General features: G+C 42.1%; 1 protein-coding gene across 5 annotated transcripts in view; it reads left to right on the forward strand.

Moving 5' to 3' along the window:
* The first annotated feature begins 2353 nt into the window (after positions 1–2353).
* aspm (assembly factor for spindle microtubules) overlaps positions 2354–27335 on the forward strand; it is a 65638-nt gene continuing 40656 nt past the window's right edge. Inside the window, exons 1-13 of one of the 5 annotated variants that reach the window (XM_079739788.1) lie at positions 2354–2821; positions 3024–3958; positions 14015–14310; positions 14569–14712; positions 14928–16302; positions 16559–16621; positions 18029–18130; positions 23529–23675; positions 24660–24899; positions 25221–25288; positions 25500–25641; positions 25794–25924; positions 26461–26636. In XM_079739788.1, the coding sequence (XP_079595914.1) occupies positions 14044–14310; positions 14569–14712; positions 14928–16302; positions 16559–16621; positions 18029–18130; positions 23529–23675; positions 24660–24899; positions 25221–25288; positions 25500–25641; positions 25794–25924; positions 26461–26636 (2855 nt within the window). In that variant the 5' untranslated portion in view covers positions 2354–2821; positions 3024–3958; positions 14015–14043. Of the gene's footprint in view, positions 2822–3023; positions 3959–13975; positions 14311–14568; positions 14713–14927; positions 16303–16558; positions 16622–18028; positions 18131–23528; positions 23676–24659; positions 24900–25220; positions 25289–25499; positions 25642–25793; positions 25925–26460; positions 26637–27335 lie in introns of those variants that run through there. The other 4 variants (XM_079739789.1, XM_079739791.1, XM_079739792.1 and 1 more) reach the window with 4 other exon arrangements.

The raw sequence follows: 27335 nt of genomic DNA on the forward strand, positions 1-27335 counted from the left end.
TTGATTTTTACATATTTCTTGGAAGATCCTAAACATAGTTCTTGGAACTCTCAGCATAATACGATCACCATTTTTATTTTTATTTTTTATAAACATATATTAACATGTTCCTACCGTCCACACACTGGTAAAATTCCTTTCACAGCTGGCTCCTTTGTCAGAATGATTGGAATGGGCTTTAGGTGACAGCAGCACCAGGGAGTCTATTTGGCCCTTCTTTAACTGGGGGGGGGGGGGGGGGGGGAAGAGAGACTCTCAACAGTTGGGTAGACGGAAGATAGGAGCGGATGGGTCAGGAGGGCAACAATTCATAGACATGCAAATGTGAGATACAGTGTGAGTAAATGATAATGGCTTTAGAGCATGGTTTGATTATTAGGCTTTACAGCTGTCCGGGCCACCATGGTTGTTTTGGTTTTTCAGTTGTTTGTTATGGTAATTTCATTAATCACTTATCAGATCACTGTGAATTACAATTGTGCAAGAATTTTTGTATGAAACAATGAAAGAACATTAAAGGAACAAACGTTTAACCCCTTTAAATAAGTGCATTACTTGTTTAAAGGGGACAGATAAAAATGTATATGTGTACCCATGTTTTTCCATCCTCTTTTATATTATGCATGTAGGTTTAAAGAATTACAATAATAATCTTCATAAATTCAACACACATATAATATTGATACCCTGTCTCATCAAAATTACGTTTTCAGAGAACTATTCGGCATTCTCAATTACGTTTGTCTGAAAAACTGATTTTGTCCGTGATTACGTTTTATTGAACATATCGCAAATACGTTCGTTCTCAGCCTATTTTTTGCCATTTATTTACCTCTAGGATTATTTTTGTTTGAAACGTATCCCAGATATGTTAAATGTCAACATTTAACACATTATTGTTATTAAGGCATATTTCCCTTTCAGGGGACGTGTCATTAAACGTATTTTGTCCTTGATTACGTCTTATTGAACATATTGCAAATAGGTTCGTTCTCAACATATTTTTTGTTAGTTATTTAGGCTACCTCTTGGATAATTTACATTTAATTGAAACGTATACTCAAAAGGCTACGTTAAATATCGATAACACATTATTGTCATTAAGGTATAGCCTATAGGTCCTACCTCTCGGGGTAGCCTACGTTTGATTGTAATGTTAATAGTCCTACGTTATATCAACATGTCACAAGAGTAGAATTAGCTGCTGACGGGGGAACTGTAGGAACGGGGGTTGCTTTATTGATTTTTTATCTAGGCCTATAGCTGTAGTCAAAGCGGGAAGTGTGCGTGCAGGAAATTAATATGTTCACATGTTTCTTCATTCATTCATGAAGGCTTTACCGCCGAACGGTGACGTCAGACTCACGCCCATCTACAAACCAATCAATGTACAGTATCAGCCTGTCCTCTCAGAAAATACGACCATAGGTGATTTGTTCCAGGACTCCCGAATATTTACAGAACACAGCCAAACGCTGTGTGCGCCTCGCGATTGCAATACTTCCACTGTAATCAGCACATGGTACCGTGGCCGCAAGCTGCTCAGGGCCCCACCCCCACCCCCACCCTCCTCCTTGACCCGCCTCTCTCCTCCTCATTTGCATTAAAGCTACAGACACCGAAACTGTGCGTTTGGGGAAAGCTCAATGTGCGACTGGCTCGTAGTGGCTGTAAATCTGCACCATAGCATGCCATAGGACCTTTAACAGGGGGCAGGTGAGTCTGATTAGCAGAGAAATAATTCTTCAGGAAAAGCACAGAGAACAGGATTGGCGACATCTAGTGGTCAACATCTACAAAAGTCCAACATTGTGACAGTTGCAGGTTAACCACCACTGTCGATTAATGGGTACATATAGCACTCAAGATATGTATATCATTTTAAAAGACACGTTAATGGAACAAAACTCTAATTGAAAGTAGCGAGGCTAAGCGAAATAAGCCCGGCTTTGCCTTTAGCTCCGTTGATGGAATACCCCTCAGGTACAAATTGAGAGTTGTAAATAAACCCTTTAATAGTCAATGTTATTATTATGTCAGAGCGTTAGCAGGAGGTAAAAAGGAACAACTGGAATAAAAGGGATACTTCACCCATTCAGAACCAGCGTTCTATCATTATAAAATTGCTATTGTAATATAAAAAAAAAGTTTCTTTCCCCTCAGTCTGACCCAGTCTTCCCTTGGCTCAGCTTTCCTGATCTAATTTTCTCCCGAGATGACGTCAAATGACGAGTTTGACGTCATCTCGGTAAAACTGGTTCCGCAAATTTGTGAGCCCACCAATAAGGAATGAGGGGGGGCGGGATCTCGCATACGAGATGAACACACAATGTCCACCATGTTACTTCACCACTTAGCTAGAGAACACATTTGCAATGTGAAACAGCCAAAGTGGATTTTGAAAATCTATTGTTGGATTCGGACATTCAGGGCTATTTGTACGAGCCAGAATACAGCCAGGAAGAATTGACACAAATAGAGGAGGAGGCTGCCGCGGCAGCAGCTGAACAAGCCTTGCCTGTTGCCGAGGACGAGGAGCCGGAGTGCACCGGTTTGCTCTGTTTACCTATAGACACTAACACAGACTCCCTGTGCTGCAGCGAATTTCAGTGATGCCAGTTACTTCTAGAATAAATGGCTGAATCTGGCGAGGACGGGGCCATGTGTGTAACCTCTCACCCATGCTTTACGCCTCATATGAACAGTTGCGCCTCATCTGAACAGGTATTGGATACATATTTCCGGACCCAGAAGGTGAACTGGAAAGTGAACTGGAAACGCCTGTTTCTCCCACCGGGAGAAACAGGCATCTGAGCATAGAGTAAGTGTTTGTTTTTTTACTAAAACATTGGCCTCAATAGATTTGAGTCCCAGGGAACGTGACAATGCAGTTATCACAAAGTAGCCGATCTTATTGGCAGAGCATAGGCTACGTTACGTTAGCTTGAAGTCTGTGTAATGCTGCATAGGCTACTCAAGGCATAATTTATCTTGCTTTGCTAATGTTGTTCTTGCTTTCTTAGACATTATCGGCTTCCTGTGTTGTCCAGCCCAGAGCTAATTACCCAGCACAAGACGTGCAGTACCGTGGCTACCAGGAGACAGTAGATGCTCCAGATGAGCTGTGACTATTTTGACTCTAGCAAACGCAACCTACACGTTTTTTTGTTAAATAGTTAATATTTTTTCATGAAAAAAAATTAAAATTCATGTTGGTTGTTGTGATTTGTTTACTAACCCAAGTGCTGTTATACTAAAGTAGGAATACTGTAGAAGATAAACACTTATTTCAACTGGGGAGAAAAGGTTGAGTACAAATACTTGATATGCTGAGCTACTGTAATTAGCAAATGTTTTTATGCTGTACAGTAATAAGCAAATGATGCGTTTGAAAAAACGAGGGCAGAAGTTTAAACTAGTCAACGTATCACGGGGATAGGTTTACACAAAGTTTGCTTGCGCAACTGTAACAGTGTAAATATTAACTTGGCTTTAATGTTAAATTCCTGTCAAACTTGGGACTGCAACAAAAGGTTTTTTTGTGTATTTTATTTTGAAAGTCCACAGCAAGGTTTGTTTCACACTTAATGCTGGGCATTTTGTTTTGTGCTCAGAAGTAAAATGCTGTTACGCTGTGGGTAAGTTGCTGTTCTGTTCGCTTGGACATAAAGTCAGTTATAAATGAAAACTACGGTTCATATGATGTGTAAACTATCAGCATTTGTTGTAAAACCAGTAGTTTTGTTGCTTTGTGACGAATTGTTGCGTAGTGTGTGAATAGTCTTTGGGCTAGCTGCCAACATGTATGAGGAATGTTTTAGCTAACTTCTTTCAGCACGAGGTGTACGTGACCTGTATATGCTAATGCCAAGCTCCTCTTTTGCAGTGCGAGCGAGAACAGACTGCAAGGCTTTTCCATTAATTGCACACTGGTCGTGTTTACTGTCCCATGTTGCAGGTATGTTTATTTGTACTGTTTTATATGCAATGTTGTTATGTGTAATTAATATGTGAGTCCTCTTTTACACTGGATTTTTCTATATGTGTTTTGGACATGGCTGCTACGTTTTAATGCCATGAGATGGCAGTATAGGCTTTATATTGGACTTGTGATTGCAAAACTGAGTGATGCTCAAAAATGTGAATGCTCTGTTTTGATGTTAGAATTATGTTATGTAAGTTGAGCTAATTCTGAATGTTGTCAATACAAATAATAGCATTTATTTATTGACTGTTACTCATTATTACAGACCATTAGGATCTTTTATGTTTTTATATTTTATTTACAAGTATGTTTTTCAAACCAAATGTTACCACTATACGATCACTGTCAGAAGTAAAATGCTGTTACGCTGTGGTGCGAGCGAGAACAGACTGCAAGGCTTTTCCATTAATTGTTTACCGCCCATGTTGCAGATATAAGAAATAAAGCCAGTCCAGTGCTCCATCCAACCTGTCCTCCTGAGGTTAATTCAAATAGCAGCAGAAGCAGTATTACAAAGGGGATAACAATATTGCGTTTATAAAAGTTCCTTGCAGCGCCGTCCGGCAGCCTGAGCTGTGCAACCGCAACCTCTCCACTCAACACACGCAGCACATACAATCTGTCAACGTCGCAACCAATTCGATTTTGTCTAGAGGAGAGTAACTGAGCGCCCCCTCCTGAAGTGGTACAGCCCACGTCGGCCTTGAACTGCGATTGGTCAGAAAGACGTAACAGCTGCAGGATTGGAGAATCTGACGCGATCGGTTCCCGGGAGGAGGAGCGGAGTTTGAGTCAGCGCGCGGCTTCTTGGCAAGCTTTGTTTGAAGTATCAGACAGGTTTGGGGCTGCTACTTCCGTATCTCGGCGAGACTGAATCACTGGATCCATCGGGGCTTCCCCGTGAGGGGATGGTTTTTGGGATGGCTTCGGGAGGTGGCCATGGGGGAAAGGGCAACAGAAAGGAGGATGAAGGCAATAAAAGAGACAGGCCTGATGGATCAAATAGTGAGGGGGACAGTGATCAAGGCAGCTGGAAGGTTTCAAAGGTTCAGGAAGAAGGAGAATTCAACTTTCTTGTCAAATTCAATGATAAAATGATAAAGCTTAAAAACACCTCAAACTGTCGGATGAAATTAAAGATAAAATGGGAGGTGTACTCAATGTAAGAATGCTGAGAAATGGAAATATTCTGGTTTTCTGTAAATCACAGGGTCATAAAGCTAAGGCCATGAAAGTCTGCCATTTACTTAACAGGCCAATTGAGTGCTTTGTTCCTGTGGGTGGAGGTGTTAAGGGAGTAATATACTTTTAAGTTTGAGTCTGTCCGTAGATTTAAACAAGATGGCACAGCTGTATTACTGACCTTCAAGCAAGAAACCATGCACACCAGTATTCATGGGGTATATGAGTTTTCCAGTGAGAGAGTACAGACGTCCTCCATTGCGATGTTACAAATGCCAACGTTTTGGGCATACGACAGCTGCATGTAGAGGGGACAGGAGATGTGGAAAGTGGTGGGGGGGACCATGACTTCAAACAATGCGAAGTTGAGAAAACAAAGTGCTGCAATTGTGGTGGTAACCATATTACTTCCTTCAGGGGATGTGGGTCTCATATAACAGCTGTGGAAGTGGAGAAAGTTAGAGCTGGGGAGAATATGACTTATGCAGAGGCAATCAGATAAGTTAAGGGCACAGGGGATGCTATCAGGCCAGTGGGGACCAGTGCTCACCCGCTGCCAGGAAAAGGGGATACAATGCAGATAGAGGAAAAACAGTCACTTCTTGCTTTCATGGTAGATGTTGTGTGGGCAGCAAAAAATATAACCAAAAGGTCTGATGCTATTAAAATTGTGGTGGAGGCGGCCGAAATGTTTCTTGAGGAGATAGAAATGGGCCCAGAGGTGTTGCACACATTCAAGAGGCAGAACCTTGAGGTGCAGGAGAGAGGGAGGGAGGGGCAAAGGCAGGAGTGAGGGAAATGGACATGACTGAATATGGTGATACTTAATCTGTTGTTTTATTTATTACAATGGAACGCAAGGAGCCTAATCGCAAATGGCCAAGAGTTTAAAAGATTTGTGGATGTTTTACCAGAGATGGGACAAAGTCACTGTTTGGCAAGTCCCAAGTCTTAGCAGTCAAGTCCGAGTCGAGTCCCAAGTCAAGACAGGAAAAGGCAAGTCGAGTCCAAGTCAAAGTCACACCAAAGCCAAGTCGAGTCCAAGTCCAAGTACCAAACCTTTTCAAGTCCTGAACAAGTCAATATGTATTTTTACTTAATAATGTCATTATTAGGCTATTGATCATAATTTCAACATTACACTCTAATGTACAGTGTCATTTCTTATCAATACAGTCATAATATGTTCATTGTTCTGTCTTCAAATGTGTTATGATATGTGCATGTGCCGAAATCTTATGTTGTCTCAGAGGAGAAGTGAGAATGGACGGTGGGTTTGAATTGTATTAGTAGGCTACGGAAGGCACCACTGTGACCCTAAAGTTGGTAAAGCTGTGCCTTGACAAGTGTGGCATATAAGCTATGTATGGTGAGTTGATGTCAGTTACAGTTAAGGAAATTAAGGAAATTGTCCTTACCACCCGCCTGTGTCTTCAGTAGTAGAAGCTGAAGTAGTAGTAGTAGTAGATGAAGTAGTAGTCGTAGTAGCAGTAGCTAAAGTAGTAGTAGTAGCTGAATTTGTAGTACTAATCGTAGTAGTAGTAGTAATGGTAGTAATGGTATTCTCTTTAAGAGAATAGCGTAGCCGGTACGTGATTAAAAGTAGCCCAATAGGGTGAGAAAAAAACCGCCCAATCTGGCAACACAGCCTGAACGTCCTCAAAATGTAGCCCAATAGGCCAATAGTATCCCTCTGCGTCCTGCGGAGGCGTGACTTGTAGTAGGCGTAACTTGTAGTAGGAGGCGTATCTTGTACTTTTCTAAATCGCAAAAGTAGGAGGCGTGTCTAGTACTTCTAAATCGCGCAAGTGATCTTATATATGAGCCTTATATAAAAATAATGCACCTGACCCCAGGGGCGATTCTAGGTTCTGACTTTTGGGTGGGCTCAGCCCCAAGGAAGCCACAGGGGTATTTGAAGTATATAAAGGATTTTGGATTTTGAATATCGTAGATGTGATTTCCTGAGATCCTAAATTGAATCTGGTGGGGGATAAATCTATCTATTTATCTATCAATCCAACACATTGTATATTTTTGAACAGTCTGCCTGTTTATTGTCAGAAAAGCAGACGTTTTGTAACAATTTAACTTCAGTTAAACTCATAATACCAATAAGTATTTCATCCCAGAGGAAAGGATCAAACACATGTTGGCTAGTCTCTAAATAAATTGTTTATAACTTAATCTTTTTATCTGAGTTATAGACAACACTGTTGTAAATGTAGTATTATATTATCCATGATTTTTCTTTAGTCCTGTCCAAGATTCTGTGACCATTATTTTCTTAGTTATTATGCTGTTGCATGTCTAAGCCAATATATGGCAGTGTGAGCTAAATAATGCAGTTTCGAGCCACTAAAGTGATGTAAAAAAAAAAGACTGTTTGGATGAAGGGAGGGTAATACTGTAATAACAAATTTGAGGTATATTCAATTTCTTTCTAAAACGAGCTAAAACGACGTCCGTTGATTGGTCGACAGAATCTCAGAAATGACCATATTTGCCCATTTTCTTTGTATTTACACAGTTACTGAAACACATTGGTTTTCAAAGTACACTATATATGGAAAATGGATAAAAAAAATTGAAGACAAAGTAAAATGCGAATTTCAAAAAAATATTGTTTAATTAATATTGGAATATTGTATCAACATACAAAAATACAACAAAAAAATCAACAAGTACAACCTGTACTAGACTAATACTATTGGAGACAGACCACTATTTTGGGAGCACTAAACTATGTCGCCTCACTTTCAAGGAGGCAAATCTATCAATCACTCGTTCAGGATCTATTTTCTCCAGAACATCACTCTCAACAGACATCACTGCTAGGTGATGGAGTCTCTTTTGCTCCATGGTCCTTCTGAGCCAGGTATGGAGACGTCTTAAAGCACTGAAGGACCTTTCGCAACTGCAGCTGCTGACTGGTATGGTTATTGCAGCCTGAATAGTTTCCTTGAGAGGGGAACATTTCTGCATCTAGCACGTTGTATACTGCAAGCATGTTCCCAACATCACCACCACCCTCTCTTCTGCGCCTCAAAAAATTTCTGGCTATCACCACCTCTTCTGACTTAAGGTCAGTGAAGTGCCAGTGCTGTCAAATCTGTCTCAGAAAGGAATTTGTTAGACGTTGGACAGCACACCATAATTCCTTCCAGCAATTCTTCATTCACATCAGAAAACCTTTTATCAACTTCTGAAATCATTCTATCTAAACAAGGAAAGAATAATTTTTGTTTTAGGTCTTCTAACCTTGAGGAATGACTAACCTCACTACCTGCCCCACGAGAAGACTCGGCAACAAAGTCTTCCATCCATTTTGCCTTCCTCTTCTGGAAAGAGGATGGCTCTGGCACTGATATGTCATTGGCCTCACATAGGGCCATAGCCTGAGCATGCAGATCAGCAGCAGTGGCATCGCTGCGTTTCTCCTTAAGAGAATCAGTCACTGCATTTTTGTAGGCCACTGCTTGGGCAAGATCAATGGTCTCCTTCTGAAGGTATCTATGCAAACCTTCTGTAACTGAGAGGAGAGACTGGAAAACAAAAGCAAATAGATTGAAGAGAATTTACAGAGTTTTGCCTTCACTCCAACAGCAAGGGGAGTGTTAATAGTGGAGAGGCAGTCAATGGGGGCAGGGAAGTTGGCAAGTACTGCGTTCACGGAACGCAGTTGACATGGCCAGCGTGTGTTGGATAACTGGACAAGTTCAGTTTGCTGCAACCCTAGATTTTTTTGAGTTTCTTCAAAAATGTGGTGGTTCACAAGAGAAGAATTGAAAAAAGTGTAGACCTTTTCCAGCATGTCAAAAAAATCTTTGGCCTCAGAAACTGCTCTGCACGTGTGACATAAGACGAGATTTAATTCATGTGCATAACAATGCACATACATGGCTTCAGGGTGCTTCTTTCGAAAATGGGCTTGTACGCCCCCCAGTGCCCCACTCATGACAGCTGCTCCATCATAAGTCTGTGCCACACATCTCAAGTCATCAATATTATTCACTAATAATTGATTCTCAATTGCAATGCATATTGACGCAGCATCAAAATATTTTAAGTCTATAAAGGATAGGAGCCTTTCCCTTAGAGCACCATCTGCAACATATCTCACACAGAGTGACAGCTGTTCTGTTTTTCCGTCCCTGGCCTCATCGGCCATGATGGCATACATCTTTGATTTCCTCATCTCTCGAACAATAGTTGCTGTAACCTCTTGTGAACAACACTGTATCATTTGATTCTGAGTGTCAGATGAAAGATAGGTTGTGTTTGCTGGAGGCGTGTAGCTTTGCAAGAAAGGGTCAAACTTTTTCAGGAGGTCCATGCAATCCAAGAAACTCCCTCTCTTTTACTTGCTTTATAGCTATGCCAGCAGAGTACACTGTCTTTGTGGCATTGTGTGGTTTCATGTTTCTGAAACATGCTCAGTGCATGATTCCAATTTTTGATCCCACCATTCACAAATTCCTCCTGTTTTAATCTCTTGCCAAACACCCTACAAGCAAAACAGAATGCAGCATTTCTTCTCAATGAATATTCTAGCCAAGTAAAACTCTGGAACCAGTTAGACTGAAAGGCTCTCTTTTGTATTCCAAACTGATCTTGTGGGTACTGAGGCAGCTTCAGTTGTTTAGGACCAGTGTCCTTATCACCTAAATTACAAGCCATATCTGCAGACACTGTTGCTTCCACTTGCTCCTCTATCTGTGCTTTTTCATGCACCTCTCTGGTCTGCTGCTCACCTTCCAAACACTCTCCCTACTCTTCTCTTTCTCCTTAGTAACATAAACATAAATATTTAAAGACAGTCATCCATGAAATGAAGTTTAGATATAATGTGCTTTCTTTATATAGTTAGTGAGGTTGTTTGCCCCTATAACAATCAATGCCTTTTTCTCACCTGCTTCTTCCAGGTCTCGCACCCTCAGTGTGTCCCCCATCTCTCCATCCTGCTCTTGCCCTCTTTGCATTTGCACTCTCTCCATGGTCCTATCTCGCTCTTTACATACATTCAAACGTTTAGTAAGGAAGTAGTTATAAACTTTCAAAATAATAAATAAAGCAAGCAAGCCGAGGGTCAAATGTCTGAGGTAAATAAAGTAGGCCTACACTATAACCTGTCCATGTGCAGTGGGACAGAGCAGTTTGTAAAGATTGAGTAGATAAATATGGGCAAATGCAATAAATGTGGTCAAAAATATGCTTATTATGGTCTTCTTGACTACCTGATCATGTTATCACCTGTTTCATCTTGCTCTCTCTTTTTCTCCCTCTCCTCATCTCCCCTTCTTCGTGCTGTCAGCAAAAAATACAAAGTAATACAGTATAACAACTAACAACAAAGAAATAAAGGCTAACACATTATTTGTTGCTAGATTTATATTATCTCACCTGGCTGACTTCTTTTAAAAAAAGAACGTATGTCCATCTATGGAAAGCAGAAATTTGCATAAAGAAACTATGAATTAAAATGACTATCATTGTAAGCACAAACAGATGATCATGGGCATCAGGGCCATATATGTAGTCATAAAACAACTGGTACAACGTTATGGTAGCCTATACCGACTATCTGCTTCTTTCAAAACATAATCACAACGGTGCTGGAGCGCGACGCTTCCTATTGGTGCTAGGGGCGGCATTTGACGTGCAAACTGCGCACCGCAGCGCTTCGGCGCCGGTGTGTTAGCTTATCATGCTTTAGCTTATCATGCTACGGAGTACGGACCATTACAAGCCCGACTAAATCATGAAGCAATTCAAGAAGAGGCATAGATAGAATCGCCTTGCGGTCAACTGTCATTTAATAGATATCTAACAGATTATGTCAAGGTTTTAAAATAAATTATTACCTGGTCATGTTATGACGGACGAAACAGCAGAAACTATGTTATGTGCGCTCGAGCTGCATTTCGGATTTGTCAAACAGGAGACGCCCACCCACCAATCAGAGGTGAGAGTTTCCTGCAGGAATGTTGCGCTCGATTTCACTAGCCCATTTGAGCCCGTTCATTGGTGTATTGTACAGCATCCATCCTCTCGTTGCTTGTGTAAAAGAAAACGGTAGAATATTCGATTTGAGGACGAAACGATAGGACGGGCTAAGGCAGGTTTTGGGTGGGCTTGAGCCCACCCAAAACAGGTCTAGCTTCGCCTCTGCCTGACCCACCCATTTAAACATATGCTCTTGTTTAGCTTAATCATAGCCTTACTGGCTTACGTGCAACTGACATCCCTGAGTCATATGCATTTAAGAAAAGAAGCCTATTACAATTTTTCAATGACATACAGCCTAATGCATATAGCAGTTTAACGTGGGGAACCTGCTTAAGTTTATCCTACTTTATCCCTTTAACAAAAAGACAGCAGATTAATAATTCAAATAATTATTTTTATTGAATACATTTTGGTTAAAACAATCCACAATGGACTTTGTCATATTATTTTCAAGTTTTCCAAAAAACAATTGCATGTCCTCATAATACTCAAACATAAATAGAAAAGGATCCATAACTTCATGCTTTTCTTTAGCAATAAAGGTGTCACCATTTTCTATGTAATTCTCTAGGGATTGTACAGCCTCGCTGTCTTCCATGCCAAGGAAGCCTTGGAAGAGATTCTGTTCCTTCATCTGTTTAAGACACTTGCTCGCTTCCTGCATGTTTTCGAGATCCTGCATGAGATAGAAAACAATGAATTAAAATAAATATTACTGATAGAAACAAGACAAGAACAATGTCACTTACAGGAGGATAGTTATGAGAAAGCCTTCATATTATAGCGTTCACATTACAAGCCTTCATTTTATATATATTTTCCGGTCTTCAATACATGGATTTCTCTACGTCATCACTGTTGCACTGTGCAAACTCAGGGCGTATTTTGGGACTGTTCATTCAAACGTGGCAGGTCGTAAAGTAATGTCAACATAGCTAGCACCTTAGAAAGCAGCTTTCATCTTAAAGTCAAATAATTAGATAGACAAAGGCTCAAATATGCTAAAGGTACGTTTGAGAATATGTTGAGGGTATGTCTGCAAGCCTTCCTGGCTAGAGACGGGCCTCCTCTTACTACAAGTTACCCCTACTACAAGTTACGCCTCCGTCTTGCAGGACGCAGACGGACCCTACTCCAATAGGGTTGTAAAAACCGCCCAATCTGGCAACACTGCTGAACGTCCTCACGCTCCAGCGTGAACGTAAATCAATGAGACCAACTGAAACTAAGCCGATATGCAACTTAAACTGTGATTCTGAAGAAAGCATAAATTATATCGAAATTCCGTTTAGATATTATTGAAGATACGAGTGTGTAGATTTGTGAGATTTTTTGAACGAAGGTAAACGGTTGAAAAAACGATGTCTTAAGTGTCAGAGGCTGGCCAGACGGCTTCAATGGGACCAACTCAAACCGCAGCCGATATGAAACTAAAACTGTTATTCTGAATAAAGTATAAATGATATCGAAACTAAGCCGATATGCAACTTAAACTGTGATTCTGAAGAAAGCATAAATTATATCGAAATTCCGTTTTGATATTATTGAAGATACAGGTGTAGATTTGTCTTTGCTCGCTGTTTTATTTTCATCTTCACGGGAGTGAATGCGTCTTGGGTGTCTAGCAATCCAGGCGGGAAATATGTTAGCTATCTAAAACAATAAATGTTTTTGACTCAAGACCTGTCGAGTCATTACAAGTCAAAGAGGCGAAGTCCGAGTCAAGTCTCAAGTCAATAGCAGTCAAGTCTATGTCGAGTCGCAAGTCGTGCGTAATTTTGTCAAGTCGAGTCTGAAGTCATCAAAGTCATGACTCGAGTCCAAGTCATGTGACTCGAGTCCACATCTCTGGTTCACGCTATTCCTGAGAAGCTCGCCCAACATTTACTCGTGTCTGGCCTTTCTGTCGGTCAGTCTCCCTTTCCTTTTCTCTCACCGACATTGGGTTTCTCTGTCTCTTTTTAGTCGGCTGATCCATGATGAATGCAACAATCCCTTCGCTACTTGTGTTTATATCGAGCCGGTTCCGTGTTTGTGGGTCTGTAGTGCCGTAAAGCGATTCGGTGCTAGACCCGAGGCTCCCGCGAGAGTGGGCGGCGGGTCGCCGGCAGAAACTTTCATATTCCCTTTTTCCTCCAAGTTGCGCTAGGGGGAGTCGAAACGGCGACCAATCGACCCATAAAGTGTTATAGAACCATCACAATGACTCTTAACCTGTTATGTTAATGTAAATTAAGCCAAAAAAGTGGCATAGTTCCCCTTTAAATAACACTATGTGAAAACAGTATTTATAGCAACACCAGCTGCGGCCACATCTACTGGTTACAGAGAGTAACTACTAGATGAGGTGTCATAAAACACACACACACACACACACACACTCACACACACATAAACACACTAGGGTTTTAAGAACAAAGGAACGCTATATGAATGCAATTCAAGAAGGCGAGCTAAATATTTTTACAATACGTTCTCATTCTTTTCAAGTTATCATATCGATAAACCAACTTTATACTAATCTGGTTTAAACCAATTGTATTAGAGTTCATAAATAGAGGCGAGGCTTGGTGAAGTTTAAACATGGAGTGAATATCCGATTGGTCAGTGGGTTGTTTATGGGAGGCCTTTCAAGATATTTAACCTTCACCCATTGGACCACACGGGAACGTCACTAGAAGACCATTGGCTTACAAATGGGAAGGCGAATTTGAAACTTGGAGCATCCGTGTTTTCGATTGAAACGTGTGACTCAAAAGTCAGTTGCGTCTGAATCATCAGTTATTGAGGATAGTTAAAGTGAAGTGAATAACGTATGTTCTCCAACTTGTTTTAAAGTTATGTAGAGAATCATATTTGGTTTGAAGATGACCGAGACATCGCAGCGGGGACTTCTGGAATTCAGTCCAATAAAGAAAGAAGACAGTAACAAAGAAAACGACGTACCCGTTTTGAGCTTGATTCAGTTCTCAAGGGCTCCGTTTGTTATCTTTGGAGCCGTGAAGTTGGGCACGTCCAAATCATCACTTCTGCGTATTGAGAATCCCATCGACGACACTGTGGCGGAAGTCACAGTTGAAAAAATTTCATCAACTAAAGGATTATCTGCTAGCCACAATAGATTCGTTATTCAGGTACGTTTCAAGATAAACAACAGTTGAAAAAATATTCTCTGTAAACTATCTTTTTTGTATTAGACGCTAAGGCCACTCTACATTTAACTCAAAACTAAATGCAAACATGAATTTGAAACCATGCTGCTCGTTCCGTCTGGCCTAGGCATGATACAATCTTACTGCCATTCATGGCGTGGTGTGTTAGGTTTGAGATATGTTTGAACTCATGGATACATGATATGTATATTATACCGAATTTGTGTTTTGCTTTTGCAGCCGGACAGCTCCTTTACTCTCACAATTACTTGGACCCCAGCAGAGGAAGGCGGTATTAGAGAGCTGATCGTCTTCAGTGCAAATGGGGTACTTAAACACCAAGCTGTTCTCCTGGGAAGAGCCGAAGCAACCAAGAAAAAAAAGGTATTTGTTTTGATAGGCTATACATTTGCTTTTGCCTTCATCGTAAGAATAATACTAATTAATTAATCTAATTATTAGGGATGTTTAATGCAAAGTCATTGATTACAATGTAGCTCGTTTCATGCCCACCAAATCACACAAAGCGCATTCATTTGACATATATAAATTGCTTTGGTGGTCCCTTTTTTATATTTGGTTTCTCCTTGTATTTCCAGAAAAGCTTATGGGACTCTATCAAAAATAAGAGGGCAGCAAATCCAACAGCGACGCCCAGATGCAAAAACAATGATGCCACCTTGAAGATCACCGCAAATAAAACCTTCCAGGTGCCTCGGAAGGCACACTACCAGCGTGAAAAGCCCCGTAGCCCCCTCACGTTGTTCAATGAGGGGGTAGCCCTTAGAGAGAGGTCCCTCTCTGAAACCAGATCTGTTGAAGATGGTCAAGAGCACCAGCGACCTCCTAAGGGCACTCGGAGGCCCAAGGGTTTGGCTGGGTCTGACCAGGCTCAAGTCAGAAATGGCCAGGAGAACACTCCTGTCTTGCTGCTTGATGCAACTGCTGAACTTGCAGATCTGAGCAATTGTTCAGCTGGCCTGCTGGACTTATTGGGCACATCTGACCACCCGGGTTCGACCAGGGTGCTAAACAGAACCCTCTCGCCAGTTGGTACACCAGAGGTGTTCAGAAGGCTCATGCCACATATTCAGTCCCTCAACAGCCCAGTGATTGAAGCCTTCCCAGCCAGTGAGAATGTCAGGGAGGCATCTGTTGACCCTGAAGCGCAGCCATTGGCTCCAACTTTGACGGTGAGTGATGCCCTGGCTCTCATCGATTCTGATCTCGACACGGGGATCACACACTCCAGCTCTGACATTTTCTCTGATTCCCTGGATTCTGCGGGTGGTAGAACCGGCCTTGTGCCTGTGAAACCGTTGCTCAACGAGATCCCAGATAGCCCAGATCCGTCAGAATGCAATGGGCAGAGGTGTACCTTCTTTGTCAGCAAAAACAAAGCTACCAGCTCGTGTCAAGGACCCCCTACCCCCGTCATCTTTCCCTTCACCTCCCTGCCGGAACTGTCCTCCTCCCCCATTCATCCTAGGGGCAGTCTTACCGCCACGTCTCTGTCGTCTCTGCCGCCTTCCCCTTGCACTTTGCCTTCGTTTTTCTGCCCACTCTCCTCTCCTGTCTCGGTCCCCCTGATGTTAAAAGAATCATCTTCTCCAGCTGGTTTCCTGCTTTTGCCCGTTTGCCACAAAATGAGTGAAGCGTTTCCGCCGAGTGTGTCCAACCCAGCTGGATCATCACCAGCAGCAGCAGCAGTAGCATCACCATCGTTGCCACCACCACCCCCGTTGTCTAAGGAGGTCTTGATATTTCCCGTGCACACAAAGACCCTGCTGGACCTGGCAAAGAATAAGAAGAGGAAGAGCGACGAGTACTTGAGAAGTGAAGAGAGGGTTGAGGATGTGGAGAGACCGGATCTTGTCAAGAGGAGCAGAGTCGTCACTACCACAATGAGGGAAAGTATGAGGCGTGAGAAGAAGCGTGTTGTGGAGAAGCCCCAACGCCAGCATGTTTCGTCAGGTGAGGCGTTTTTGGCCTTGTTTGAAATGTCTGACAAAACCTGTTGTTACCCCTCTTCTTAAAGACATGCATCTAAATATATACCTAGGTTATTGTAAATGTACCTAAGCTGACCAACAAGTCACTTCACAATCGGGTAAACCTGATGTCTACCTCACACCCAGACTCGAGATGATACTTAGGCTAGTCAAATAAGACCCCACGGGTTCCTGATTACTTTGTGGATACAGGCTGATTAATTTTTTTTGTGTTTTAGTTTCAGTCCGCTCTACCTCAGCGGCATCCATGAAGAGCGCAAAAGCAGTGGCTCCAGCAACTAGTAAGTCAGCCATGCAAGGTATATTGTGTCTACCGCTTGTACCCTTCAGTGTTTCCCCTAGGATGGCGTTGAAGCAGCGGAGGTGAAATGTTTTTTTTTTCGTGTGCAAATTTTTTTGTGTGTTTGCTTCGATATCGATTCAATAATATGTGCAGATGACGAAAATACCTAAATATTATTTAGAATTAACCATTTCAAAATGAATTAACCATTTCATTGTAGTTTAACTAGCAAAAAGGGAATACACCATTGTATAGTATTGTTCCTGAGCTAAACTTGCAGCATAAAAGTAATAATCATAACATGGACAAATGTAAAAAGGGCATGTACATTTAGGAATACTCGCTTCTAGATTAAAATAGTAATAGAAAATCCTCAAATAAGAAGAGATATATTTTTCAAAACTAAAGGTTGAAGTAGTACCATAAAGAGGCCATACTTCAGTCAATAATGGCGGTGCTGTTGAAATTTTACCATTGTGGTCGATTTCAGTTTTGCACTTTGCAGACGGTCCCCAAGCTCGCGGCTGAAAGCTGACAGCTTGTAGAAGCCAATGTAATTCACCGTTCGCTAAAGACCTCTCGTTTGGATGAAAACAATGTTGTAGCTGGTTCTCTGGGTTACTACACTCAATTGTGTCGCAACAATGTTTCACTGATGATCTATTGAACCGCAAACTCAGAATCTGACAATTTATTTCCAACTTTACGGAAGTTCCTCTCTGTTTATGGTTTGCTCACAGCGTGAATTGACCTGGATATGAGGCGTCCGTAGCGCAAAATAACATTGGTTTTTAAAGAGAAGACGGAGCTCACCTCTCCGTTTATATGCTTTACTCAGGTGTGTGAATTGACCTTGATATGAAGCCTCCGTAGCGCAAAATAATATAACATTAGTCTTTTAAAGAGATAAGAAGGAGCTCTTCTCTCCTCTCCGTTTATATGCTTTACTCACAAGTGTGTGAATTGACCTGGATATGAAGCGCATATCCAGCATCCGTAGCGCACGGAATGTTATATTATTTTGCGTAGCGCAAAATCATATAAAATTCGTAACTCCTCTCCTGTTGTTAAAAAAAAGAAATTCAGAAGCGGCGGTCATATTTCAGCAGGTGCTAGGTGCATATAGGAGAAACACTGCCCTTTTTATGTTGTGTTCATGAGTGAAGTTCACTCAATTAATTGGTTGTTTAATTATTGAAATTATTATATGCATTATATTATGTATTGAAATATTGTGTCACCACAGCAAGCTAAGTGTAAAGCTATGTGTAGATGGATCGATTACATGGATACCTCCTCTAGCTCAATTTAAGGTCAGTGACCCCAGACTCAAGGCTGTGACTCTTGTACTTTTTCATGCCGTGAACGGTCAAGTGATTTGCATTTTTTCACTCCGTCTCGTTAGGTGCCCTGTCGCTGAAGGCATTTCGCACCGTACCGATAAGGACTGCAAAGGTTGTTGCCGTGGCTCAGGCAAAGTTGACCTTCATTAAACCAACTCAAACAGGTATTTACAATAATCATAATGACTCCTTCCTTATATGTATTTCCCATAGATATACCATATACTGATGAAGAGCAACTTATTTTTAGGGCACGTCGGCCAGCGAAATATTTGATTTAATACTAGAGCTTGATTACGGGAAAGTACAGTCAGCAAAGTTACCAAGGATACGTTCAGTGAGACAATTGGCTTGGCCTGACGACTTTGAGGCTACAATGGCAATGCAAATGACAACGATCTTAAAGGGATACTTCACCGGTGGAGAAATTAAGGTTATATGAAGAACATAATTCTATGTATTATAAATGTGCAAAAAAAATTGAAATTGGTTCATCCTAGCCTGAGAAAAGGCAGAAAGTGGCTCAAAAGTAAGAAATCCTCAAACTCCCACAGTGCATTGCGCCCGCTGCACCGCCCGCCTGTTTCTGTTTGGAGGGGGAAGGACCCATGGTCCTAGCCCGAGTAGTAGCGCGAGCAAACTTTGTGTAAACATATCCACGTGATACGTTGACTAGTTTAGACTTCTGCCCTCGTTTTTTCCAACACATCATTTGTATGTAACTGTACAGCAGCTCAGCATGTCAAGTATTTGTACTCAACCTTTTCTCCCCAGTTTAAATAACTGTTTATCTTATACAGTAGGCCTACTTTAGTATAACAGCACTTGGGTTAGTAAACAAATCACAACAAGTGATTGTTGTGATTTGTTTAGTATTTACAAAAATAAAAGGTGTAGGGTCGTTTGCTAGAGTCAAAATAGTCACAGCTCATCTTGAGCATCTACTGTCTCCTGGTAGCCACGGTACTGCCCATCTTGTGCTGGGTAATTAGCTCAGATGGCCTGGACAACACAGGAAGCCGATACTGACTAAGAAAGAAAGAGAACAACATTAGCAAAGCAAAATAAAAATTATGCCTTGAGTAGCCTATGCAGCATTACACAGACTTCAAGCTAACGTAACGTAGCCTATCCTCTGCCAATAAGATCGGCTACTTACGGATAACTACATTGTCACGGTTCCCGGGACTCAAAACTATTGTAGCCAATGTGTTATTAAAAAAACAAACACTATGCTCAGATGTCTCTTTCTCCCGGCGGGCTTTGGCTGCCGTTTCCAGTTCACTTTCTGGGTCCGTCCTCGCCAGAATCAGCCATTTATTCTAGAAGAAACTGGCATCGCTGAAATTCGCTGCAGCACAGGGACTCTGTGTTAGTGTCTATAGGCGAACAGAGCAAACCAGCGCGCTCCGGCTCCTCGTCCTCGTCCTCGGGAACAGGCAAGGCTTGTTCAGCTGCTGCCGCGGCAGCCTCCTCTATTTGTGTCAATTCTTCCTGGCTGTATTCTGGCTCGTACTAATAGCCCTGAATGACCATATCCAACAATAGATTTTCTAAATCCACTTTGGCTGTTTTTGGCTATTGAAAATTTGTTCTCGCGGTGAAGCAACATGGTGGACATTGTACGCGAGCTCCCAACCCCCTCATTCCTTATTGGTGGGCTCACAAATTTGCGGAACCTGTGGTTTGTAGTTCTCGGCCCTTCTAGCAGGCAAGCAAAGTTCTTCCGAGATGACGTCAAACTCATCATTTGACGTCATCTTGGGAGAATATTAGATCAGGAAAGCTGGACCAAGGGAAGACTTGGTTAGACTGAGGGAAAAGAAACATATTTTTTATCTTACAATAGCAATTTTATAATGATAGAACGCCGGTTCTGAATGGATGAAGTATCCCTTTAAAGGTCCCATGGCATGCTACTTTATGGATGCTTTAATATAGATATTAGTAGGCCCCAAACACTGTATTTGAAGACGTTCCCGAATTCAGCCGTGGTGCAGAATTACAGCCACTACGAGCCAGTCGCACATTGAGCTTTCCCCAAATGCGCCGTTTCGGTGTCTGTAGCTTTAAAGTAAATGAGGAGGAGAGAGGCGGGTCAAGGAGGAGGGTGGGGGTGTGGCCCTGAGCAGTGGCGAGGCGCACACAGCCTTTAGCCGTGTTCTGTAAGTCCTGGGGCTCTATATCTAAATAATATCATATTATACATAGATATCTATATCATACAATATATATTATCACGGCCAAAAGCTGTGTGAGCCTCCAGACGATATTATGAATCTCAAACGACCGCGTCGGATTCTCCGACGTCTCTGGTGCTTTCACGTCCACATCAATCTGAAGTAGACTGCAGAGGTTGACACTTAGGTTTCAAAAGCACTTGCCCATCGGGAAAGTACAGGTCATGTTCAACTTACCCAAATGTGATGTTCACTTGCCCAAATTAAAATCAGAATCGTGAACGGGCCTCTTTTTGCCAGGCACCCGGCCTGGTTTTGAGGGGCTCAGAAAACTCATCCTAGCTCAGACTGAAGCTGAATGTTAGCTTCCACACATGTTCTGTTTAAAAAATAACAAACTTCTCTTTGTTTACTTATTTATCACATCGTGCCATGAAGTGATTTCAGTCCACTGTTGCAACCTATTAAAGCTATCGCCTAGTTATATGTAGATCTGCATGATTTTATGCAAATGTACATAACTAAATGTCCAAGGTAGTAGCAAAAATATGTATTTTTTAACTTTCACGTTTCTTGTCGGTCTAACTGAAATTCACAATCACGTTTCTAGTAGTGTTGTCAGTCACGATACTGGATTTTCTTACTTTGATACTATACCTGGAAAAATATCGATATTCTATACCATTTTCGATTGGTATAGAATGGTGCCCAAAGAAAGATTGTTGTGCAAGTGAAATATTCAATGTGGATAATACTTGGTTGAAGTGAATAAAGCCATGGAACACAGCATAATTGGAAGATAACATTTCCACCTGAAATAATAATCAGTTGGTCGTTATCAGTAGGTAGCGCTGTCTTACTGTGATACACAAATTAAGGTAAAAAGTAAAAAGTTTAGGGCAAATATAATCGAATGACACCAAGCCAAACACTCGCAAATACACATATGGCCACTAGTTTGCGCTGAAGAACATGTGTTCTGATTGAAGGCAATTTACCTTTTTCCTAAGAAACCTTCTCTTAATGTACGGCCATACTGAATGCATTACGCACGTAAGATTACGCGAGTAACGACCTGACTCTTGATCATTGTGTGTCACAAAAATGGGGGTTACACGCCTAAACCAATGGTTCGCTATGCACAAATGTAGATTTTAAACGCCTCTAACGCGCGTAACACGTTCAGTGTGGCCGTACCAACAGTCATTGATTGTAAACACCATGTTTATTGCAAAATTCGGCCCAGACACTGGATTATCTGTTTATGGTGGTTTTTATCCACTTTGTGGACAAAAATCACAAAGGTAAAACTTCATTTTTGGTTGTAAAAAGAAAAGGGGATGTTCCTTCTTAAGTTGTTATTTATTAGTTTTTGTCACAGAATGATATGGTTTGGACTGTCGGAATAAGTGGAGGCTCAGCTTTCATATAATATATAGTTTGTGAGGGTCCAATTTCGTGAAAAAGATCGCCATTGCTGTGCATGTGCACAGTTTTGAAACCCAAAACCGTGTTCTTGCATATGACTTTTCTTGTTAATTTGCCTCAATCCAAAGTACTTCCAATCACCACTACTCCATTTTCCTTCTCTAGCCAAACCGCTTGCGGAGGCGCTGCACTTGAGATGCTAGCTGTGTTGGCTAACCTTTAGCTAACACCGTCGAATCACTGCCAGAGACCGCACTGCGAGTGAGTGTCAGAAGGCGGGGCTATATTCGCACTGAAGCGATGCGTGTCTGTCAGAACTCGCTGTCCGAGAGAAGAGAAGACGGCGTGCTGATCAATTGCAAATACATCTATTTTGTGTGATTTTTGCGGAACAAAAGGTTGTTCTGCAGTTTTTAAAAACACTTGAATAAATAACCTTTTTATTAACATCCACCAAAATTCAACTTGCCCGTTCGGGCAACCAGAAATTAATCTCAACCTCCCCAAATATTACTTTTAGTTGCCCCAGGCAAGCGGGCAACCGTTAGTGTCAACCCCTGGACTGAACCACGACATGGAGGAGAAAGGGATTGTTGCCCGCGATTGTTGACAGCAGTTGTCTCCCGCCGGAGCCTCGCTGCCGAGGGACCACTGCCACGGCAGCAGTCAGCAGCTTAGGCACCACCGCCTCCTGCAGCGCAGAGGCGGTGGTCGCTCGGCAGCTGGAAGCGGGGCTCAAGCGGGAGACATTCGCGGCCAACAATCCCTTTCTCCTCCATATCGTGGTTCATGTACTTCAGGGAGTCAAAGCCAAAGTTCCTTTCCCCCAATTCATTCTCAACCATGGCTGAGATAACCCCCACTATGAGTCTCGTTGTGGAAATACCAAAGACGAGAGTCCGACGTGTTATGCGCCATAACACCAACAGCAGTGTACAACACTTGCGTTACAGTCCTGGAGCTCTCTGTCTAAATAATATCATATAACACATAGATATCTATATAATATAATACTTATTATCACGGCCAAAAGCTGTGTGCGCCTCCAGACGATATTATGAATCACAAGCGACTGCGTCGGGTTCTCCAACGTCTCTGGTTCTTCCACTTCCACATCAATCTGAAGTAGACTGCCTGCTGCCGGCTGCCTGCTGCCGGGCGGTGATGCTTCGCGCCAGTGGTGCCTCACGCCAGTGGTGCCTCACGGTAACCGGCAGCAGGCAGCATGTCGCAGTACATGTACTTCAGGGAGTCAAAGCCAAAGTTGCTTTCCCCAAATTCCTTCTCAACCATGGCTGAGACAACCAAAACTACAGTCTCGTTGTGGAAATACAAGAGACGTCAAATAACTGACGTGTTATGCGCCATAACCCCAACAGCAAAAACTTGCGTTATAGTGTGTGTAATCACACACACCGACACACGGCGCTCGCATGGTCGTGTCTCATTGGCGGGCCAAATTCTCTGGGCGGGGAAGGCAGAGAAAGGGGAGGAGCTTAGATCCTTCATGAGGACTTATGGGACCACATTCCAAATCAGCGCGCTCGCGCTTGTTTTACACCAAACGCAAGTTTTAGCCACTGGGGGACCATAGGCAGACCAGCGGAACTCATATTTATGTTTAGAAAAACTCATAAAGTGAGATTTCCATGCAATGGGAAAATTTAACCGCTCTCAGTCAGAGATACAATATCATACAATTATTTTAAATGTGAATAGTAATTATATAAACAAGGTTAATATAATTTGTATATAATTGTATATTATAGTTATGATTGATATTTTCACGACATATAACCAATCTTCAAAAAGTTGTAAAAATCAAATTTTAAACATTTTATTAATGAGATGATCCGCTAATAAGTCATCATGAGTACGATGCCATATATTGATTAGCCCTATTTAAATTTATTTTTGTGTAATTGTCTAGGTCTGCTTCAATTTTTTTCTGCAGCCATTCCAAGACACCCGATGCCATTTGCAGCCAAGAACATGTTCTATGACGAGAGGTGGATCGAGAAGCAGGAAAGTGGCTTCACTTGCTGGATCAACTACATCCTTACCCCGGATGACTTTAAAGTCAACCTGGAAGTCAACAAAGGTAAACATATTTACTGTAAATGAACATCCCCACAGCTAAATTATAATACTTCGTGTGAAGTACCATTTTAATTGTGGCAGACTGTTCTGCTCATGTCGATCCAAATTATATTTATACGGTTATTAAAGGTCCCATGGCATGCTACTTTATGGCTGCTTTAATATAGATTAGTTAGTGGGCCCCTAACACAGTACTTGAAGACGTTCCCGAAATTCAGCCTTGGTGCAGAAATACAGCCACTACGAGCCAGTCACACATTAAGCTTTCCCCAAACACGCTGTTTCGGTGACTGTAGCTTTAATGCAAATGAATGAGACATATTATCACGGCCAAAAGCTGTGTGCGCCTCCAGACGATATTATGAATCACAAACGAGTGCGTCGGGTTTTCCGATGTCTCTGGTTCTTCCACTTCCACATCAATCTGAAGTAGACTGAACCGCGCACTGCCGGCTGCAGGCTGCAGACTGCCCGCAGCACGCTGGCAACAATCCCCCAATTCCTTTTCAACCATGGCTGAGATAACCCCAACTACAGTCTCGTTGTGGAAATACCAGAGACGTCAAATAGCCGACGTGTTATGTGCCATAACACCAACAGCAGAACGGTTATCCAAACAACAGGGAAGTGTACAACACTTGCGTTACAGTGTGTGTAATCACACACACACACACGTGGCGCTTGCACGGTCGTAGCTCATTGTCTCATTGGCGGGCCAAATTCTCTGGGCGGTTAAGGCAGAGAAAGGGGAGGTAACTTGGCCCCTTATGACATATGGGGCCACATTCCAAATCAGCACGCCTGAGTTTCCATTATTTCAAAGGGGAGCAGGATACCTAGTGCTCTTTTTACACCGAACGCAAGGTTTAGCCACTGGGGAACGATGAGCAACTAGGGGAACTCATATTAATGTTCGAAAACCTCATAAAGGGAGATTTTTATGCCATGGGACCTTTAAGTACATATCTGTCCATCTATATTCCAGTGAACGCTATATCCATTGCCATGGGGAGTGACGACAAGTACAGTGTCCCAAAAGCGCCCACCAAAGAAGAGCTGTCCTTCAGCACATACACCGCCAGCCGCAGGTTAAACCGCCTGCGGCGCAACGCCTGCCAGCTATTCACCTCGGAGGTCATGGTCAAGGCCATTCAGAGGCTGGAGTTGGAGGTGGAAGCGAAGAGACTGCTGGTCCGCAAAGACCGCCATCTTTGGAAAGATATAGGTAGGAAATATGGCAGGTAGAGCAGGGCCCTGCTGCTTAAATGCTTCTTAAACCGGTGTCTTCGAAAATGCATGAATCTGACCTTTTTGATGCGTGAAATGTCTATATTTCTATTTCATCATGGATTTTCCCACGCTTTCGTAGCAAAATCCTTTGTGTCAATACACTTATAGACACTGTACATACAATTACTAATTTAATTCAGTAGCAATCACAAATGACCAATTTTTGTAGCACCAAATGAAGAGGAGAATATGTGCTGTTTATGCATCCAATGGATAGGAAGGACAAAAAACATGCCTTGTTTGTCTCCATTTCTAGGTGAACGGCAAAAAGTCCTTAACTGGCTGCTTTCATACAATCCCCTCTGGTTACGCATCGGACTGGAGGTTTGTTTCCTTGAGATATGATTTATTTTTTTATTTCATACTTTTAACTGAATTTGTGTTGACAGTAGGGTTCAAAGGTTTTGGATTCCATGGGCTGTTGTAACATGTTAATTTCCTATGTATGGGATGAAATAAAGTTCTTATCTTCAAAACCTTTTTGACTGCGTGTTAAACACAATTTTAATATATATATATATATATATTAAAACAGACAATCTTCGGAGAGCTGATCCCGCTGGAGAGCAACAGCGACGTCTTGGGTCTGGCAATGTTCATCCTCACGCGGTTGCTTTGGAATCCTGACATTGCCACCGAATTCAGACATGCTAAAGTGCCTCACTTGTACAAAGACGGTGAGTTGCAAATGCTTTAGTCGGCTGTGCTGTCTAGATGGCGGGGCAGTACTCTTGCCATTCTGCACTGTTCTGTCTCTGGCAGAATGTGATGCTTGCCCCTGCGAAGGGGATGTTTGATCACAATTTCAATCCTGTGCCTCCTGGATCAGGCCATGAGGAGGTGCTGTCACGCTTCACTCTGAAGAAGCTCCTCCTGCTTGTGTGTTTCCTGGACAAGGCCAAAGAGTCCCGTCTGATCGAGCACAACCCATGTTTGTTCTGCATGGACGCAGAGTTCAAGGTAAAACCGGCACGTCAATGAGCATACATGGCTTTTAAACCTATATAAAGATTTTCGTAACTACTTCTTTTAGCGCCTCTGGACCCAATTGGTTAAAAACACTGTACTCAAGGCGAGGAAGGGAGTGACTTGAAGTACTTGAAATTAACCGTCAGCTCAACAATGACCTTCATCGTTTTGGTCAAAACAAATAAAACAAAACAAGCGACCCAACCGCAACCAGAAGAAACGGGGGGGTGGTTGTAGTCTTTTCGCTCGGTTCTAGCCCTACTGTCGATACGGAGAACCGAGCGAAAAGACTACAACCAGCCTCTGTTTCCGTTTCCGGTCCGGTTTCCGTTTTAATGAATTTACAAAATGCCAAATAAAACACAACAAACTGTATTTCGCTATGATACTTGAATATTTTCGAATCGTAATATATCATATAATGGGTGGCTAATCTGATGACCACCCTGAACCATTGGAATTGCAAGAATGTCAATAGTTTATGTTCCATGTAATGCGTTTCTAACAAACTGTTTCCTCCCTTACAGACTAGTAAGGACTTGATGTTGAGCTTCTCCAGGGACTTCTTGAGTGGTGAGGGCAACCTCCCTCGACACATGGGTTACATGGGCCTACCTGTTTCCCACGCGCAGACGCCCCTTGATGAGTTTAACTTTGCCGTCAAGAATCTGGCAGTGGACCTGAAATGCGGGATTCGTCTAGTGTGAGTATACTCTGCCCTCCTCTTCTTTTCAGAAGTATGACTGGGTTCTTGTCTGCTTTGTAGATGCTCAGATTAATCTTCCATAGGAATGTTTTTTTTTTTTTTCTATAAATGTGATTCCTCGGAAAAAGAGAAAAGCATACATTTTATAAGTAAATCATTAGACTGCCAATGGCACCAAATCATCACCAATTCAGTTCTAGCTCTTTAACGCAATGGTTACGTCTTGCCTTACACTGATAAAGTAGTTAAAGGAGACTTATTATGGAGTTTCAATGTAAACATAGTATTTGAGTTCCAGGAAACATGTTTTTGAAGCTGTTTGCTGGAAATAGCTTTTAGAAAAAAAAACTTGCCTACCACTATTCCCCTCTGTTTCAGTCCCTTCAGAATGCGCTGTTTCTGGTGCCTGTAGCTTTAATGCAAGTGAGATGCTGCCCATTGATCAATGAGCTGTCAGACTGAACCACAGCATGGAGGAGATGGGATTGTTGCCATTTGCGAAATCCTGGAGCTCTATATCTATATAATATTATAATAATAATATCATGTATGGGTCTTTATATAATATTATATCTAGTATCACGGCCAAAAGCTATGTGCGCCTCGGATGATTTTATGAATCATAAAGACTGCGTCTGACGTCTCTGGCACTTTCAACCATGGATATCTCAACCATGGTTGAGAAGAATTGGGGGA

Source organism: Pollachius pollachius, assembly GCF_949987615.1.
Source record: "Pollachius pollachius genome assembly, chromosome: 7".
Classification (NCBI taxonomy): Eukaryota; Metazoa; Chordata; class Actinopteri; order Gadiformes; family Gadidae; genus Pollachius; species Pollachius pollachius.